The 20,746-nt window shown below is 47.6% G+C and overlaps 1 protein-coding gene across 4 annotated transcripts in view; it reads left to right on the plus strand.

The window, feature by feature from the left end:
* Positions 1–802: 802 nt before the first annotated feature.
* The window catches only part of PODXL (podocalyxin like), a 47,742-nt gene continuing 27,798 nt past the window's right edge, over positions 803–20,746 (plus strand). For all 4 annotated transcript variants that reach the window (XM_058023601.1, XM_058023603.1, XM_058023604.1 and 1 more), the window contains exon 1: positions 803–879. In XM_058023601.1, the coding sequence (XP_057879584.1) occupies positions 825–879 (55 nt within the window). In that variant the 5' untranslated portion in view covers positions 803–824. The remainder of the gene's footprint in view (positions 880–20,746) is intronic.

Genomic DNA, 20,746 nt, shown 5'->3' on the forward strand with positions numbered 1-20,746 from the left:
AACCCCTTAAACGCTCTCCAACCTCCCATCTCCAATGAAAGCCCCCAAATCCTTCCATGAAGTTGAGGAGTCCAAATCTCCCCCAGACCTCCCATTCCCTCCACAGGTGCATCCCCTGCTCCTTGCTACCCATCCCCATCCCCATCCCCATCCCCATCCCCATCCTCATCCCCATCCCCATCCCCATTTATCCCCATCCCCATCCCCATCCCCATCCCCACCTCCATCCCCATCCATCCCCATCCCCATCCCCATCCCCATCCCCACCTCCATTCCCATCCATTCCCATCCCCAGCCCCATCCCCATCATCCCTTTCCCCACCTCCATCCCCATCCATCCCCATCCCCATCCCCATCCCCATTCCCATCCATCCCCATCCCCATCCCCATCCCCATCCCCATCCCCATCTATCCCCATCCCCAGCCCCGGCCCCATCCTCATCCATCCCCATCCCCACCTCCATTACCATCCGTCCCCATGCCCATCCCCACCTCCATTACCATCCATCCCCATGCCCATCAATCCCATCCCCATCCCTACCTCCATTACCATCCATCCCCATCCCCATCCATCCCCATCCCCATCCCCATGAATTCCCATCCCCATCCACCTCCATCCCCATCCCGGCGCTCTCTCCCCCCGCGCCGGGGGCGGAGGCGGGGGCGGTCCGGGGCCGTCCTGCGCCTCCCCCGGCGGCGGGGGAAGGGGGGGCCGGTGCCGGGGCCGTGCCCGGGGCCGGGGCCGGGGGAGGGAGGGCATCGCCCGCCCGCCCCGCCGGGAGAGAGCGCCGGGAGCCGCGCCGGGACGGCCGCGCCGAGGCACCATGCGGGCTGCGGGGCTGCTGCCGCTGCTGCCGCTGCTGCTGCTGCTGCCGCTCGGTGAGTGCCGCCCTCCGCTGCCCGTGCCTTCTCCCCCGCTCCGAGCATCCCTCGCCTTCCCGCCGCGCTCCGCTTTTCCCGTTACTGTTGGCGAGTTTGGCGGAGCAGCGGCCGGGGGACGCGGGGCGCGCACCCGCAGCCCCAGTGCGGCTTTATCGCGGCTCTTATCGGCACAGCCAGCGCAACTCGGAGCCGCAGTGCTGCTCGGGTCTGCGCGGGGATGAGCTCCAGCTCTGCCCTCCCGCATCCCGCTCCGGGGCTCTGGGGAGAGCCGAGCTTCCCATCCCATGCCATCCCATGCCAGTTTTTGGGGTCCCGTTCAGCCAGGGGGGATTTTTGGGCTGTTCGTGCAGCGGTTCCAGGTGCTGCACCCGCGGAACGGGAGGCGGGGAGGGCGCGGAGAAGAGCGGGGAATGCTGCTGGGGATTGATGGTGGAGTTTGGGAAAAGGTGGAACTGGGAGTTCTTGGGGAGGTTTGGGAGTGGAAACAGCTCCTGGGGTGCTGCGGTAGTGTTGGGGTTCGGGGTGGGAGCTGTGGTGCTCTGGTGGGGTGTTTTGGTGGATAAGTGGCCGTGAACCACATGGAAAAGTAGCAGGGAAAGGAAAGGTACTAAAGCTTTCCAGAGTGAATAAAGGTAGGGAGGAGTGGGGCATTTCTTCCTTATAATCGGGCAAGGAGAAAGAGGTGAGAAAAGAACATAAAATAAAGCAATAAAATAAAATATTAAAATAAAATAATGGAATGAAATAAAATGAAATAAAATAATAGAATAAAATAAAAAATGAAATGAAATATAAAATAAAATAAAATAAAATAAAATAAAATAAAATAAAATAAAATAAAATAAAATAATGAAATCCTGCTGCAACTCCCGGCTCCCAGAAGAGCCTCTGCAGAGCTGAATGTGCTTTTATTCAAGGTAACAAAAGCTGGGGGATGCTCCGGAGGTAAAAGCACAAGTGGAGGCAGGGCCCTGGGGATTTAAGTCTGGGGTGAATTCCCAGAGCTCTGGCTGAAATCTCTGCCTGCTCCTTGTTTTCTCCTGTTCCTCTTGGGACTCAAGGGGTTTGGGGGGCAGGCAGGTGTAAACCCCCATTTGTCCCTGATGCCAGCAAGGGCTTGAAAAGAGATTTTTCTTCCCTTTAAAACTCAGGAAGCCTCGAGCATCATTAATACTGGCATAAAGTAGGAGCTGCTCATGCAATTTTTCTTGTGCTGGCCAGAATTTAGCTGAGTTTAGCTGACTTTGCCTTCTCAGAAGGTTTTGTTCTGTTTTCCAAAATGAGGTGATAAATACACTGGGATTGGGGCAAAATAGGCTTGAAGTGTGTGGACCTGTTTCTATAACACTCTGAAGTGATCCTATTACATCTTTATCAAAATTAATTGATTAAATCCTTCAAAACAGTGTTTTCTGCCATTCCGTGCTGCTCTTAAATTTTTAAATAAGCTCCTGACAGATGCTTTTATGTTGCTCCCAGGGTATTGGAACCAGGATTTTCTTCCTTAGGGGCCAAGATAGACAGACATCCCTCTTTGCTGAGTGTGTGGGCTCAGAGTCCCAGCAGTGCTTAACTCCAAAACTGGGATCTGCTGTGGTCATCTGAGTTCCTCAAAACATAAAATTCATCTTTTTTTCCCCCTTCCTCCTTTGATGGGAAGAAGTTGTGTTTGTAAGTGAAGCTGTAATATTTTGGGTATCTTAGGAAATAAAGACTGGGATGGAGCCTGCATGATTTGCTGTGTTTAAATTGGATGTGAAATGAGAGTTGGGGATTTCAGAGCTGCTTTTTGGAAGGTGACTTCTGTGTGTGGGGCAGAGCAGAACCAGCCCAAGGTTGATGAAGTTTTTAAAAGCAGCTCTCTGGCATACAGCAATTTCCTTAGAAATACTGATTTCCAGGCTTGTACATCCCAATCCTCTGATTCTGCATAGATTCCTCTTTATATCCTTGCTTAAATCAGAAGAAAATCAGCTTTAGACAAGGCAGAGCCAGTGTGTGCAAGAGATGCAGCAAATATAGCATTAGGTAAAAAACATCTTTAAATTCCACCAGCTGAAGAGAGGCTCAGAGTTACCCATTACAGCATCTTCATGGGATATTTTATTTTATTTATTCTTTCTCCACACTGCATCTTATATTCCCACCAAAACTGCATCAGGAAGAGACAAAAAAATACTTTTTATTCTCAGGGGATCCAAAAGAGCCGCAGCTCAAACCTGTCCTGGGGGCAAAAAAGGGCAGGAAGGGTTTTTACCAGAGATCAAGCACCGAGCTCAAAGCAAGGCACAGATTGATGGGTTTGGAACCCTTGTTGCCAAAACACAGCTTTTCATTATTCCCAAAGCTGAATTCCCAGGCTACCTCCCCAGCACTGAGAGTTCCCTGGTACTGGGAGTTCGTGTTTGTGGATGAGCTGTCAGAGGTGTGCGTTTAAAAAAAACAAACATTTTACCCATTGAATACTAATCCTGACACGGGCAGGAGGAGGCAATTGGGGCCATGTCCCCAGGAGGAGAAAAAAAATGTTTAACCAGAGGGGGTTTTAGAATCAGCATCAAAGCAGAGACACTCTTGTGGGATATTTTGTCTTGGAGGAACTTTGATAAGACTTTTGCAAGGTTTTTGCCATTTTAGCCGTGCAAAGCCTTGGATTCCCTGCACAGACACAGTAACACCACCCCGGGGGCTGTTTGGGCTTAATTAAAGGATTGTTTGTAAATCACTTGAAGATTCCTGGATGAAAGGAGTGCAATATACTGATTTAATTCCTGGGAGTCGCTCTGAAGGCTTGTGGGAAGGGTGATCATTCATGCTGGTGGCTGGAAATATCTGCTCCCAGCATTTGCAGGGAGGCTGGGGTAGCACTTTGGGTATTGTTTTCCCTATAAACCGTGTATTTTGTCTCCCTATCTGCACCTCTATAAGGTCTAAACCCACCAGCATGAGCTCTGGGGTGTTTTTTGGGACTGAGGGAGGTGATTCACCAACAGTGAGAATCCCTCTGGCTGTGCCCCATTATCCTGGGAGTTTTATCACTCTCTAAGAGCAGAGAGGAGCTGTTGGGGTTTAGGTACCCTAAATTTTGCCCTTTTGTCTGTGATGCTGCTCTGGGTGGCCCCTTTGCTGTGTTCCCAAGGACTCACCAGAGCAGTGGTAAAAGCACAAGTGGAGGCAGGGCCCTGGGGATTTAACTCTGGGGTGAATTCCCATAGCTCTGGCTGAAATCTCTGCCTGCTCCTTGTTTTCTCCTGTTACTCTTGGGACTCAAGGGGTTTGGGGGGCAGGCAGGTGTAAACCCCCATCTGTCCCTGATGCCAGCATGGGCTTGAAAAGAGATTTCCCATTAGGACTCAGGAAGCCCTGAGCATCATTACTACAGGCATAAAGTAGGAGCTGCTCATGCAATTTTTCTTGTGCTGGCCAGAATTTAGCTGAGTTTAGCTGACTTTGCCTTCTCAGAAGGTTTTGTTCTGTTTTCCAAAATGAGGTGATAAATACATATCATAGGGATAGGGACAAAACAGGCATGTTATAGGAGTGGGGACCTGTTTCTAGAACATTCTGAAGTGATCCTATTACATCTTTCTCTAAAATTAATTGATTAAATCCTTCAAAACAGCATTTTCCACCATTCCTTGCTGCTCTTAAATTTTGAAATAAGCGCTTTAGAGATGCTTTTATGTTGCTCCCAGGATATTAGAACAGTGAGTGTGTACAAGAGATGCAGCAAATGAGGCAAAAAACACCTTTAAATTCACCTTTAAATTCCACCCAGAACCCCTTGAAGCCCTGCAGAGCCAGGGAAGGAGTGAGTGGGGTTTTATCCTTACAGGGTGGAGGTGAGGTCCTGTGACAGTGTTCACAGGGGTCTGAGGATGAGGGAATAGATGAGGATCTGACTCCATGTTTCAGAAGGCTTGATTTATTATTTTATGATATATATTACATTAAAATTATGCTAAAAGAATAGAAGAAAGGATTTCATCAGAAGGCTAGCTAAGAAAAGAAAAAGAAGGAATGATAACAAAGGCTTGTGGCTCGGACAGAGAGTCTGAGCCAGCTGGGCTGTGATTGGCCATTAATTAGAAACAACCAACATGGGCCAATCCCAGATGCACCTGTTGCATTCCACAGCAGCAGATAACCATTGTTTACATTCTGTTCCTGAGGCCTCTCAGCTTCTCAGGAGGAAAAATCCCAAGGAAAGGATTTTTCAGAAGACACATCTGTGACAAGGTCCGGCTGTAACATCTGCCTGTGCTACCGGGGCTCAATCCCCCAAGCACAGGAGCCTTCAGCATCTTCATCTCCAGGTGCTCCCGGCAGGATGATGCCTGTAGCAAACCCACCTGTGGATGGGCAGGAATTCCTCCCTCCCAGGCAGGATGATGCCCATCCAGTGGCAAACCCACCTGTGGATGGGAGGAATTCCTCCCTCCCCACTGCTGAGCAGTGACACTCAGAAATGTGCCGGTTGTGATCCTGAGCGTGCAGCTGACCTGCGGTGCTGTTCCCAGCCTGACACCACCCCTGCACTGCCAGGAGCCACCCCCAGAGCAGCAGGAGAGGGTTTGAGCCCCGCAGGAATCCGGGTGGCCCGGTTGGGTCCGTTCCCCGTGTGCAGGCATGTGAACTCTCAGCAGCCTCTGCGGAGCTTTCACACGCTCCTGGCAGCTTCCTGCTCCTCAGCCTGTTTACGTGCTCAGCCCCTTCCACCACTGGCCCATCTCCACCTAAGGATGTTGTTTCTGAATTCTTGCAATGCCTGCCCTTTCCTTCACACAGAGCAAACCTTGCTGCTTTTTTTTTTTTTTTTTTTTTTTTTTTTTGCTATTTTTTTTCTCTCTCTTTTCCCACTCTCTAAGCAACGCACACACACAAAGTCATCTGGCATTTCTTGTTCTCCAGCTACCTGTGCTCAGTCCACTGCCACCCCCAAGAGCTTTGCCAAATACTCCACCTTGCAGAGAGCAGTTCCTTTAGGCTGGGAATTGCCAAACAAATCCATGAAGTGCTTCACTTCAGTAGTTTGTGAGGCCACCTTGATTCTCCATTGGGGTCTTGCAGCTCCTTTGGGAATGTGGCATCCATCACTCCCAAAAACCTGTTTGACACTTTTTTTTTTTAATCCTTTTTTTTTTTTTCCCTGAACTGCCTGGTGGGACGGTGTCCTACACCCCAGAGGTGCTTCCTCCATTGCTTTGTTTTTTGGGGACATTTTTTTCTCAGCTTCATTGGGTTTTAAGTGCTCTAATTATATATTTGTTGTTGTGCTGGGCTGAAGCCTTGCAGTGTTTTGCTCTGGGGATCCTTGGAGAATACACTGATCCACTGCAAACAGGCAGGAGGGATGTGCTCTGCTCATATGACAGCTCCAGAGGTGCTCAAAATGATGCTAATTTTTTATCCAAAAAGATGCTAATTTTTGTGCTAAAAAGCCCTGTCTGAGAAGATAGAGCTGGGGAGAAACAGATAATCTTCCTTGCTACTGTACAAAAATCACATAAGATTTTTTCAGCTATAAACTGAAGAGGTGAAATGCTGTTTAAAGAACTGCTGTGTGGAGTTCCTCTCTCTATTTTTCAAGCGTTTGTTGCCCAGACTGTGCAGTGAGTGGTCCGGGACAGGGGGGATTCTCTCAGCTGGGGCTGCTGTGGTACAAATAGCATCAAGTGTTCAGAAGGGTAGATGTGGTGCTTAGGGACATGGTTTAGTGGGGGACCTGGCATGTTAGCTTAATGACTTAATGGACTTAATGTTCCTAGAGATCTTTTCCTACTAATGATTCCATGATTCCATGGGCAGGGGCACCTCCCACTGTCCCAGGCTGCTCCAATCCCCATCCAGCCTGGCCTTGGACACTTCCAGGGATCCAGGAGCAGCCACAGCTTCCTGGGCACCCTGTGCCAGGGCTTTACACCCTCACAGTAAAGCTGAGGTTCCTTCAAAGATGACTAAACCTGTTTCAAGTTACCTGCTGGCTTTGAATTGCAAATAATGCTGGAAATAGTGATTATTGGTGGGAATCTTGGAAAATGCTAATAGCACCTTTCATGACTTTAGGGAGCGTAGAGCTCTGTGGTGGCTTATTTAGGGTGACTTTTTGAGGGTCACATGCCCATACACACTTGATTTGAGTTGTTGTGTGTCTTAGAGCCAGCCTTTGGCACTGAATGTTGCTCAATTCCATTGGGAACCAGAAAATGCCAGGACACCCTAAAGAGAAAAAAACCCTCTCTCCTTCAAGAGGTGAAACTGATGCCTTGGGAAGGCTGAGCTAGAACAAAGACTAGATGGAGTTAAAGAACAAAGCAGGGATTTATTAAAAGGCCTCCATGGCTGCACCTTGGGCAGCAGCAGAGCCCAGCCAGGGCTGCACCCAAGATGAACCAAAACGGCCCCAAAATGCACGAGCGCTGCCGAGGTCTCTCCCTGGGATCAGCTCTGCTCCATTTGCACCTTGCAGTTCATTGTCCCATTGCAGCTTTAGCCCAGGCAGTCCCACCCTGCTTGTTTTTCTCTCTCCAGCCCACGGGGTTTGTGCTCCTGGGCTGAGATTTGGGGCATTTGTCCTTGGTGCCCAGCTGGAGCAGGAATTGTTTTGTCTCCCTGCTCTGTGCACAGAGCTCACCATCCCATAATATGAAGCCCAGAGCCACACACTAAAGCAGCACAGAATGTGAAAAATACAAAAGCTCAAACCTGAGGCATCATTTTCCCCCCTGAAAGCTCAAACCTGAAGCATCAAAGCGAAGCCGCTCAAACTCCAAAAGCACCCACATCCTTCATTACTCATCTGCCTGTTGGGTCCCAGGTCTTGCTGATGGAAGTTTTCTCACCACCAGACGTGCCTGTTTAGCAAATCTTTGCATCCCTGCAGCTCTGCATGCTGCAGGCACCTTTTCTGCCCCGTAAATAATGTGTGTCTCACGCCTGGCTTGGCCGCGGGCCAGGCGCTCTCAGCAGACACCGGTGACACTTTGGTGACAAAGCATTGCAAGGACACAAGGAGAATTCAAACAACTTATTAAAATCCACTCAGTGCGGTGTCTCAGCACCCAGCAGACAGCAGGAGGAGAAAGAAATAGGAGTGAACCTTTCTTTTGGGCAATGGGAGTTCCAGCGCTGCTGGAACATCTGCTTTTGGATGTGCATCCAAAATGAGCAGCAGAGGGAAGGGAACAGGCCAGGCTGAGATTTGGCTTTCAGCAAGGCTCCACTTGTGAATAACATCCAAAGTTCTGTGTCTCGGGGCTGGGTGGGGATGGGTTCCAATTTGGGAAAACTGGGATGACTGGACTTAAGGAAGAAGGGAAAATTGGAGTCACTGTGTGATTCTTCTGCCTTTTCCTCCCACTGAGGGACACAAGGTAAGGCCATGGAGGTTCACATATTTAACTAAGGTGTTCAAGGTTGTAGCTGAGTTATCCTTGAATCTAGCTGTGCCTTCTGAAGGCAATTCAGATATGTCTTGGGATGATTTGTCCACTAGAGATGCTTGTTTCCACAAATGCTCCCCAACGTGGTCTGATGTTGCATCAAAAATATCCAGGACCTGCCCCTGGATACACTTATGTTGTGTAACACTCTCTGCATATACTCAAAAATGTAAAAAAAAAGGAGTTTGGTATTTGGACTGACTTCTTGCTGGTGGGTCAGGAGTGCACCCTAAAGGCTGCAAAATGAACAGGCAAATAAGAAGAACATGGTCCTTGGGTTTAAAAACGAAATCTGTGCCTGTTGTCAGGTGCAGGACAGATCCTTAGAAATGGGCAGAGATGGGATCTGAGTTAAAAGCTCCTCCAAAACTGGAAAGGATTTTTTTTTTTTTCTGAGTTGGTCCCATTTTAGATGTTGCTTTGAGGTCTGGTTCATATTCTTATCATCCTGAATAAAATTGGATTAATCCAGTGGCTTTTTCTCTGTTTCACAGGCTCTGTGTGCAGAGAGCTTTGGTCTTAGACCGCATGGCTGATGAGGGTGGTGAAAGGGGAAGGAAGGTCATTTTGCAGTGGAAGAATAAGGCCTCAGTTATTAATGGCAAAGGCTGAAATTTTCTCTCTCAGCCTTAATTGATTTTGGCAAATTTAACTGGAGGAGAAAGTAGAAATTGGCTTAGAAATTAAGCCCTAATACTTAAATATATATTAGATCTATTGTAGAGAAATGAGGAGACAGCCTTGTTAAACTTTTATTCTAAGTGGCTTCTGCTGGATACAGGCAAAGAGAAAAATACCCAATTTCTAACTTGGACAAAGGGGACTTGAAAGGCTCTTCAGAAAGGCTTGGAGAAACTCTGTTTGAGAAAGTGCTTCTTTGAAACCTAATAGCAAAGACCACTTTTTTTTTTTCCCCCCCTCCCTGGAGTCTAAAGGCAGGAGGGCAAGATAAGACATTCCACCACGTAGGCAAATGGGGAAAAAAAAAAGAGAAAAGTTTAAATGATAGTGCTGCAGGCTGTGGAAAGTGGAGAGCTCTCAGGGTGACTATTATGTGCTGCTTATCAAAATGCTGTGAGCCCTGACTGTGAGAAAAAGCAGAGTAATTTAAGAGATGCTCTGTGCCAGCACAGATCTGGTTAGCAGTGGTTGTACTGGAACAGCATCAAGTAACCATCAAGTAATCCTTGAGATATATCTAATCTATATGTATCTATATCTCTATCCACATTAAATAAGCAATAAAGTTGTCCTCGCTGGACATTTCTTATTAATCAAGCAACAGAAGAAATGTTTAAAGCACAGGTAAGGGCAGCAAGTTTTTTACCACGTACTGAGTCAGGTGATAAAGGAGCAGCCTCAAAGCAGGTTGTGATTGCAGAACTCCAAATCAGTATTCTCATCATGCATTTCTTGCAGCCATCACTCTCTGCTGGCGACCTGGTTCGTTTTTTGGAGCCTGAAGGAACAAAAACAACAAATAAACAAGAATTTGTTCCTGTGGGTTTCTCTTGGCAAAGCGGAGAAAGTAGCAACACGCAGTAAAAGCAGAAAACAGCCTCCTCCTGTTTTATTTTCTTTTTTGTTGGCTTTTTCCCTCTAACATTGGTCTCATTTTCAGATGGATCAGCACCCTGATCTGGCTTGACAAATGCCAAGAAATGTTTGTGCTCTCCACTGCCTCATTCTAAGGGCACATAAATTTATACCAAATCACAGCATTGCCATAAACACCCCAAAATCCTGTGTGGCAAAGAAAAGCTGTGATACCTGTGCTGCAAATGGGAGGAACCAGCAATTCTGGGGCTCCCAGAAATCCTGATCCAACTGAGAGACAGCCAGGACAAAAGATAAGCAAAATGGGACAGGGCATTGTGTCAGCTGTGAAGCCAGAGAGTAAAATTCACAGCCTTGAGCCCAAATTTCAAGCGTGCAGGATTTAATCTCCCCATCACCTCCACTTTCCCAAGGCTCAGGGTCATTCCCATACCAAAAAGCCAAGGAGAGGTGCTGATCTCTTTGACATAAAGAATAAATTTTCCTGTCCTGTACAGTACACGGAATACTGCGGAAAATGAAAGTTTAGAGATTAATGCAACACCCTATTATAGACAATTATTTTGTTTCCTTCATATTTTCCCAGCTGGCTAAAAAAAGCCCTCAAGGCTCTCAGTCCATGTGATTTTGTGGGCTTCTAAGACAGTTCCTGCCCACGAATGGCACAAATAAATCCCCATTAACTGCATTCAACAGGAGAATGATCTTTTTTTTTCTCATTAAAGCTTCACAAAGGGTTCAAAACCTCATTTTATGGCAGGGTGCTTCGATTTAAATTGATGTGGCTTAAATTATGAATTTTAATCATGACTTAAAATACAGAAGGAGAAAGTTATAATTTGAATGATTTGATTTTTATCATGTTTTTCATTTACAATTCATAGCTATATCCCTTAAGCAGGGCTGATTCTCCTCATTGTAAAAGTTGGAGATTTACAGCCCACTCTTGCCTTTCAGCTGTGTTTTCTAACCAGGCTGGCACACTCTGAAGATATTTGTGGAAGGAATTTTATAGCCTGAGACCTCTCTATTTTGATCCCTAATTTATGCATCTCTGGAGTCGTCCTTGGTAATGATGAATAAAACTAATTTAGGTTTATTGGTGGAAATCACTCTTTGCTTGTAGAGGAAATTTCTGTTAAACTGACAAATGCAAAAGAGCATTTACAATTCCTTTAAGATACATCAAATAACCGAGGACCTTGGGTACCTTATGCAATAAACTTTTCAACAAACTTTTCAGTTTAGTGCTAAGCAATTCACTGAGCAAATCTCCAGTGTCAATCTGTGATGGAGTTAGTGACTGAAATGAATTGTTCTGTGTCCCTTGAGGGATTCAAATAAACAGGAGTCATTCTCTTAAAATTCACTTTTACTGTTTAAAATGGGAGAGGAAACAATTTTATTTTTCAGCTGCTGGTTTCCAGTTGTTTTTGCAGTTTGGAATTAACTGTTGGCGGAGCAGCTGAATGTGTTTCTCCTTGACTTGGAGAGGGAATTTCAGTGGATAGCTGAGGTTTACGCAAATAACTTTTGATTGTCTAAATGGGACTGGCTATCCCATGTCTGGATACCCTGGATGTCTGCCCAAAGTGTAGGCAGAAAGCAATTAAAGAGAAACAAAAATTAACAAAACTTCCTTTAATTGACTGCCCTGTTTTTGTCTCATATCCAAATCCAGCCCCACTTAGTGCTGGAAAAGCTGAGTTCCTCAAGTGCCACGGGTGTCCTGGTTGGGTTTGGTCTCACTGCAATATATTGAATGTTCTTTTTGGTGCTAGATGATAAAATCTCCCAAAAATTAGGGAGATATTTGGGCTTGATGGATTGTGGCTCATCCAGGCTCATCCAGCCTGTTCTGATGTGTTCTCTTGCTGATCCAACATGACAGCATTTTCTCCAGCAAGCTTGGCAAATAAAACTTTGCTGTTTAAAGCAACAGAGAGGAGGAAATGAAGGAAAATAAAATAATCCTGAGGTGATTGTGATTGCCACTCCTGCCATCACTCTTTGCACAAATCCATCCCAGTGAGAGGACGCATCTGCTTCTGCTGCAACACATCAGTTTAGGCTAATAAATGTCTTTGATAAGCTGTACTTTGACCCAGCTCAAGGTGGAGGATGCTCTAACAGACCATGGGCAGGTTCCTGCAGCCCTCACTCTGCATTTCCCTAGTCCAAATCCCTCCCAGGCTCTTGGGAGGAGCAGCATCCCATTCTCAGGATGGCCATGCTCCTGAGAAGTCCTTCCATGGTGAGTGGTTATCAAAACCTGGCCTGTAATTCACCATCTCACTCCCAAACATTATTTTCTGGGGAGTTTTCCAGCCAGGAGAAGGTCAGTAGAGGAGAGGGTGGTGTTGAGAAATTCCTAATGAGGACAAGGATGGGCAATACAACCCCCAGCGAAGGACAAAACCTGTCACCCATCAGTGTCCACACTCCCCATTCCAGGTTTCTCCAAATCACAGCTTCACTTGCTGGGGGTGATTTAGGGCAGTCAGTTTGGGAGGGGGAAAAAAATAAGCTTTTATTTTGGCAAAGGAAGTGGTTCAAGCACAGTGGAGTGGTGGAAGAGCGGTGAAAAGTAGAAATGTGAGGTTGGGGTGGTGGCAAGAGAAGCAGGAGATGTCATGTCATGATGTGTGTACTTACAAATGCCCTTTAGAGGGTTGGGGGAGGAAACACTGGAGTCCAAACTGATGGCTGAGAAAGCAAAAAGATGGTTTTCTGCTTTAGAAAAATCCACCTGTTTCTGTGTTCCTATTACTGCACCTGGCCACAGGTAGCTGATAGCTGCACCTGGTAAATTCTGGGCATTTAAAGGAATTTGGGTGTGACAGGAGAACCCCAAAGGAGCAGTTCTCTTCCTCCCTGATCATGTTAGAAATGAAAATTCCAGCATTTTTTAGCATCCTTGATGGAAGCAGTGACCTGGCCCCACCAGCATCTCCTGCTCTTTCAGGAGACTGTGCATTTAATCCCTGGCCAGCACAGAGGCTTTCAGCATTGCAGGACATTTAATGGATAATTGCATAGGGTCCGGATGGGTGCAGAGCCCCAGCATGATGAGAAATTCATGGGGTGCTGTGGACAGTGGGTTATTTTTCTGTGGACAGTAGGTTATTTTGGCCCAAACCCAAAGCCAAGCTCTGGAGTGGTCCCACTGCGTGCAGCTCTCCGTTATCTCTGCTGTGTTCTCACCCTGAAAAATCCCACTGCCAATCCTGATAAAATACTGCAAGGAGGGAAAAAAAAATAAAATAAGTCAGGAAACCACCAAAAGAAGCTCCGTGTGCCTTGGGGGTTTGATGGGGAGCACTGGGGGGGAACAGCCACCCTAAAGGAATGCCGGCTATTTCGGGCTGTGTTTGTGTTTGAGGCAGGAGCAAGAGGAGGAAGAGGAGGAGGAGGAGGAGGGTTGCAGCTCCACGCTTTTTCTGCCGTGAGAGCCTTTTGCATGTCTGGCAGGATGGCTCCAATCTGATTAGGAGGAGGTTTGATTAGGAGGGGGCTCTCTGTGGGGGCAGCAGGGGGATGGGGGATGGATGTAAAGCTGCTTTCCCTGGGAGCAGCAGCCAGGGGATGCCCCGAGCCCAGCTGGCCTTTTAGGGAGGGTTCCTTCCTAATCCAGCTCAGAAGCAGTTTTGGGGCAGGGGTTTATCTCTGTCTTGGCTGGTCAGATTGGGACCCTGAGGTGCTACAAGAGGAGTGTTGATAAAGTGGATGGGTGAGGAGCAGAGGCACAAGGAAACCTCTGTAGGGGAACTGCCTTTGAGGCTGGATTTTGGGATCTCACTCTACTTATTTATTAATTAATAATTAACTAATTAATATATTTATTTATTTACTCCCATCCTGAAGGCTGATGCTCATTACAGTTACAGGGAGGATTAAAAAAGTGCAGGCCATGAGCTGTTCCTGCAAAGATTTTGACTCTGTCTGAGCAGAGGCACTCACCCCACAGAGGGACAGGAGAGAGAAGGGCTGATAAGGTTTAGTCTCTGCTCAAATCTGACAAGATCACATGCTCACAGTCTCTGTCTGAAGAAATAAGAAGCATTCCTGCCTCAGGAATTTATTTCTTAGAGGAATTTTTTTAGAAAGGAAATTGAGGAAATATTGGAGGAAATATTTATTTCTGAGACCCTCGGATCTCTCAGCCCCTGTTTTAAGTACCAAGACTATTCCTTGCTGAGATGGACTTTGAGTTATGCCTGTGGGCAGATTTCCCCTTTTTCTGCTCAAAAAAGGCAAGAAATGACTTGTTACAGGAACTTGGTACCACCTGCATCTCTCAGGACTCCCCAAAGCCAAAGAGTTGCAAATTTTCCCAGTCTGTTCAATCTATGGCTGTTGCCATGAAACTGCCAAGAGTGGGGAGAGAAGGAGCTCTCTGCTTGATAATCTAGATTAGGAACAAGGAATTTGTTCTGTAGTAATAAGGATCAGCTCTGGATCTGCTTGGATTTGGATTTGAGCTATCTGCCCAGGGGTGAGGGCCCAGCATCCAAATGTCCTGATGCTGTCACTCATCTCCATCACAGGTTTGGGCTGCCCTCCAAGCATCAGGGTTAGGGTTTGGGTTTGCAAGAAGGGGATTTGCTCCACACCTTTCTTTCCTCCAACATTGTTTCTGCTTCTGTTTGGGAGAGTTGATTTGAATCCTGCAGCAGCACAGGACTTGGCCATCTGCTGCATCATCCTTAGTCCCAAAATGCAGTGCCTGGATTCCAGTAAATATTCTATTTATTTGGCTGCTCTGCTGAGCAGAAACTTCCTGGGCAAAGGAAGTTTCAAATGCATCATTTGAGCATTTCAGCCTCTCATCAGTGACTCTGTGGCCCACATTGAGAGGTCTGGGTACTGGGAGGGACTGGTGATGGAGAAGCAGAGCAATTCCAGGCCAGGCTGAGTGGAGTTCTGGTCTAGTGGGAGGTGTCCCTGCCAGCAGGGCTGGAATGAGATGATCTTCAAGGTCCCTTCCAACCCAAACCATTCTGTGATTCTGTGGTGATTCTGTGCCAGCCACCAGGGCCAGGAGCATGCCTGCACCACAGAGCAGAGTCTGCAGTACATGGGCTTGTAACTAATTAATTATTTAAAGCAATCAGTTGCTAAGAATTTAAAACAAACAACAATCAATTACTGAGAATTATCAATGAGCATTGCTGGGAGTTGTAATTTGTTTTTGATGGCTCAGCTCTTTCTTGCCTCCATGGTCAGCAGGCTCAGGGCTTGATTTCTGATTGGTGTCCAGCAGCATTTTATCCAATTAGAGAATAATTTCCAGAGATGTCAGGAGGAGATGGGCTCAAGGCAGTGAGAGGGTATTTTTGCGCAGCTGATTGTGCTTCTCCAAATGCACATTTGAAATGTGTGTGGGGATTTTTCAGCTCTTTTCTGCCTAGCTGTAATCAGGGATGCTGTCTTCAGGTAGTTTTGGCAGCAAAGCCGTGCTTTGATTTGGCCAGGGATCACTTGCAAACATGCCAGGAATGTTCATGCAGCTGCAGCCTTTACCAGAGCAGAGGCTCCAGCTCCAGGATTACAACCAGCAGCACTCACTGAATCCCAGCTCAGTGCCCCCCTCCCCTCTGCTCTGCTGGTGGCTTTCTGTGGCTCCCATCATGTCCCTGCCCTCTCCTCCCATCTCCATCCCCACCATGAGTCCAGTTTCCTAAAGGAAATGCCCAAGCTGACGTGTCAGAGTTTCCTTGCTGAGCACAAAGCAGGACCTGGTGTCTGTCACCCCAGAAGCAAAAAGGAATTGGGATATTTCCATCAAGCCCAGGCCCACAGCTCCCTCCTGTACCCAGAGCTGTGGATCCCCTCCAAGGTGAGAACTCAGCCTGGTGTTTGCAGACCTGATGGCCTCTCTTAGGAGGAAGAGGAGGATGATTAGCAGCAGGGAGGGGATGCAGCTCCTTCTTCCTTCCTGCTTCCTTTGCTCCCTTCCCTTGCCCTGCCACTGCCTTCCCTGTGGCACAGCCTCAAGGCACTGCCCTCGAGAGAAGGGTTTGATGGCAGGGAGATGTTTTTGAGCTCAGCAAAGCCCTGAGCTCAATAGGTGACATGGACAGGGTCTGTTCCATCCAGCCACCCTGGGTGCAGGTGCTGTAAGCTTTGCTTTCCTCTAGATACCATTTAGGTTTTTCCTCCCTGCCTGGCAAATCTCTTTGTGCTCAAACTCACTACCTATCATGGGAGTTTTGAGGACCTCAGTATGACCCTTGTTGTGTGCTGTATTTTTTTCATATATTACATTTATTTTTTGGCTTCAGTTTCTCAGCATGCAACTACGCCATTGAAACCTACTAAGTGCAAAGCATTGCATCCCCAACCAGCAAATCTCTTTCTGCTCAAACTCACTACCTGTCATGGGAGTTTTGGGGACCTGAGTTTGACCCTTGTTGTGTGCCGTATTTTTTTTCATATATTACATTTTTTTGGCTGGAATTTCTCAGCACGCAACCACACCATTGAAACCTACTGAGTGCAAAGCATTGCATCCCCAACCCAGTGACATCCCACAACTTCCCATGCTCTTCTGCTCAGCTGTAACCAGGCAGGAATCTCACTCCTTGCTGGGCTGCTGGGTGGACAACATTGTTCCCCTATTGAGTCATTAACAATGAGGTCATTGGGCTGGAAAGAGAATGTCATTCAGCAGCCAAGAACCCAGCTGGCTGATCCCGGTTGTGTCTCATCTCCTATGACAAAGCCACTTTTAATTGACTAATTAAAGCTTTTGCAGGCTCCATCTTGGAAGGGATGACCAAAATAGACATTGTTCTTTGTCAGCAATAAGTCAGGCCAGTTGGCTGTTTAAGAAGCAAGACCTTTCTTCCTTCTCCACTTTGCCACTTGCTGTGCAGGCCTTAATTTCTGGTCCTGGCAATGGGAAAACCTCCTCAGAGATATCCCACCATGTGTTGCAGAGCAAGCTGTTTGACTGAGGCCCCAAGGACCCCAAGAAAGCTCACCCAAAGCCCCCTCAAGCCACTTTGGGATGGCCTCTCTGTGTTACCATCACACCTTTTGTTGGACACTTGGTATTTTGGGTTCCCAACTCCTCTAGGGGTTTGATATTGCACCCAAACCTATGGCATTGTGGTGCTCCCATACACTGCAGGCCTTACAAGGGCAATTTGATCTACTGGCTGTGGGCCAAGGGCATTTTTCTTCCCATTTCTGGGCCATCTTTATGTCACTAACGTCCTCGTCCTAACCTGAGTAGGCAGCCAACCAGTGGAACACTCATTCATCATCGTTGGTCAACTAACCTCATTCACTTACTTAATAATCATTCTAGTTTCATTCCCCCTTGCAGCTGCCCTAGAAAATAAACTACTCAAACTCTAATTAACTCTAATGGTTTATAAAAATTTATGTACTTTTTGGGTGGTACAGTGCAGGTGGAAAGCAGGGACATGTCCAAGCACTGGCAAGAGATGTGTCCACAGTAAATCCTTGCTTCCCTCAGCTGAGTGCTTCTGCACTGCCAGGACCCTCACCACCCCCTGAATGAAGTTGTTTTGAGCCCTGAGACCACTGGCCACTTCTGCTCTTTGCATCTCTTGCTCTCATTGCCACTCTGCCTAACACCATCCCCAAACCAGAGAACAAATGTGCCCTGAGGGACTCCGCAGGACAAACCCTGCTTCGTGCAGCTACCTTGCCATTTCCATGAAACCCCCAGGGTTTTTTCAGCCTGCAGTGTGATTGTCTCAAAGCAGATTTATCTCCTTTTTGCTGCCCAGGCCCTGCTGAGCAGGAACGCTGGGTGTGTGTTTACCAGGGCCTGTGTCCCAGCCCTAAAGCACAGCAGCCGCTTCTTTTGAAGAACACACAAAGCAAGGAAGAGGAGCAATTGTTTGGGAGGAAGTTGAACCATAATGTAATAGACTCCCATGGGATTTACTATTAGTAATTATTTGTATTGCTCTGGCACCCAACCAAGGTTGGGGCCCCGGTTAGCAAGGTGCTGGATCAGCCTGCAGATGAAGACAGCTCCTCTGTCTAAAATCTGTCCATTCCTGCAGGTAAACATGGGGAACTGAGGCAGGGAGAGGTTGACAAGTGCAACAAGGGTTGTTTTAGAGAGTTGTGGCTCAGCAAGGAGGTGAACCAGCACACAGTGCTTACAGGAGCATCCTTCCTCTCTGGGGGCAAATCCTAGAACATGGAACTGCAGAATGGTTTGGTGGGAAGGGACTTTAAAGACCATCTCATTCCACCCCCTAGGAAGGGATACCTTCCTCTGGCTCAGGTTGCTCAAATCCCATCCAACCTGGCCTTGGACACTTCCTTTACTTGTGCTGCTTCCAGTTCCACTGAAGAGGCCATTAGGTAACAAATATGCTGTGCTGGAGGGTCCTGCCCTAGGACAGCAGTGCAAAAGGTAGTTTCTCACTGTTTGTGCCTTTAATAAGTGATTTCTGTGATCATGTGCATTTATTTTAAGGAGGGGAGGAGCAGGAGTTATCAAAGAACACGAGTGCTTCAGATGGAAACCGAGTCCCACTTCTCCTGAAAAACAAAACAAAACAAACAAACAAGAAAACAAAAAGCTAAAATGGATTTCTCTTTCTGTAAAGCTTCAGGAGAGTTAAATAATGAGGCAATTACAAATTTGCCAACAATAGAAGCAGATCAGATTACACAGGCCTGTAAAACCAGGGGCCTGCAAAGCCAGATCGTCACTGGGGCCATTTGGTGGGAAAGAAACTCAGTGCCAGACAGTCTTTAAATAGTTTTGAATAAGAGGGAGGGTTGGCTGTGTCCTTCCCTTCCGAGGCTCTCCCCACCTAAAGAATAGCACCGAGCCTCCTGCCAAGTCCCTGCCCGGAGGCTCCACACACAGGCCCAGTATATAAATATATAAATATATATATAGGTGCTCATGCATGCAGTGTGTATATATAGAGCTTCCCAATCATCTGGGAAGGCCCCACCCTGAGGGAGGTGTGGGTGTGGAACTGGAGGGAAAAAAAAAGAGAAAATTAAAAAAAAAAGGTAGGACCCAAAATAGCACGGACACACAAAGGATCCCAAGGAAATGTGGAGCTCTCCTCACGGCATTGACAGGAAATCTCTGGGCTGCTGGTTCGGTAACCCTGGCCAGCCAAGGTCATGGGGGACTGATTGTGGTGGACGGAGAATCCTGACATCCATCCTCTGCAAAAATCCTGGGGTGAGGGGTGTGAGGTGGAAGTTTTTATGTCAGTGAGGATTTGCAGGTGTTCTAGATGTGCCTGCAGAGGAATCTGTCTCCAGCATAGCCTGAAAGAGATGCAAAGTAGTCAGAACTGGGGAGGATATTTAACCAGGAATCACCCAAAATTTTACTTAGAGAAGCTGGGATGCTTGAGGGCATCACCAGTGCCTCTAGGAGGTGGCTTCTATGTCACTTGGCATCACTTGTGTCTTTCACATCACCTTAGAGTGTCAATAAACCAAATACCTCAGAATTACAGAGTATCTGCAGCTGGAAGGGACCCACAAGGATTATCCAGTTCAAGATATTTCAGGTCATTCTCTTTGGGCTGATCCTGGCCTGGTGGTGGGTGGTGTGCGAGATGAGCTGGGGGAGGCAACATGACTTGTCACCTGGGAAAGTAAATTTTCTTGCTGGAGGGCATAAATTTGGGCTGATTTGTGACTCATCAGAGACGCTGGGTGCACAAAGGAGGGTGAGGCTCTGGGCCTTATCCTGTCCCCACCATCTCCTTTTCCGCTGGTCCGTTCTGTCCTCAGGACAGGCAGGCAATGTCCGAGTCCTGCCCTGAGCATGACCCTGGGCACTGGCAGCCTCCCCACACAACCCACAGGGGTGGCAGGAGCAGGCAGAGCTGTTTCTGAGGGCGATTCCTGCTGTAAATCTTCGGGGGAGGTGGAGAGGAAAGGGAGGTGCAAGAGGCAGGGCACAGCGTGTGGCAGTACCACAGCAGCACCATGCCAGCACAAACTCACCTCCCACTCACCCACCTCCATTTTTCCCTTGTACAAGAGCAGCCTGTGACCAGGCCAAAGTCTCCTTATTGTTTTGTGTTTAGACTCTCTTCCTCTTGTTTCCTGCCCCTTAGGGCTGTGGTTTGGACCTCCTGTGTGCTGGGCCTGCATCTTCAGCCTCCAGCTGAGGATGGCATCCTTGGATTTGATGGCACAAGTTTGGGCATTAGATCCCTGCTGCTAGTACCAGCTTTAACACCTCTCTGTGGTCTGGCTTTGCCAGGCTGTGAGGTTCCAGAGAAGCCTGTCCTCGAGCTTGGGGTTGATCCTTTTCCTTCAGGAAGAGCCCCTGCCACAAGAAAGGGAATATTCCCTCCTTTCCTCTTCCTCAGTGGAAAAATTAGAGTGACACTCACAAAAAGTGAGGTGTTTTGTCTGCACAACCAACCTACAGGAGCTCTGCTCCAGGAGATCCTTGTGGCCCCATTGCCCGTGGATAAAGTCTAGACACATCGCTGATGCACGGCACCCAACTTGAGTGACACTGGATGTGACAACTCTTCCCCAGTGCCAGCCAGCTGGCAGAGGTTCAGCTGGCAGGATGAGTAGCTCAGGGCCAGCTCCATGAACCCAAATATGGACCCAGCCAGCAGGAGAGGAGAGCAAGGCAAAGAATTTCACCCCCCGTGCCACCCAACAACTTGTAGGGTGCTCTCTCCTCTCCACTGCCTTCTTTGGTCCTGCCTTTCTCCATGGCAAAAAGTGAGAAAAACTGAGTTCCAGGGGGACATGATTGTGGCCTTTCTGTAGTTTAGGGGGATTATAAGAAAGATGGGGACCAACATTTTAACAGGGTCTGTTGCAATAGGACAGGGGATGATGGTTTTAAACTGAACAAGGTTCAATTTACA

This window comes from Melospiza georgiana, chromosome 4 (genome assembly GCF_028018845.1).
Source record: "Melospiza georgiana isolate bMelGeo1 chromosome 4, bMelGeo1.pri, whole genome shotgun sequence".
Lineage (NCBI taxonomy): Eukaryota > Metazoa > Chordata > Aves > Passeriformes > Passerellidae > Melospiza > Melospiza georgiana.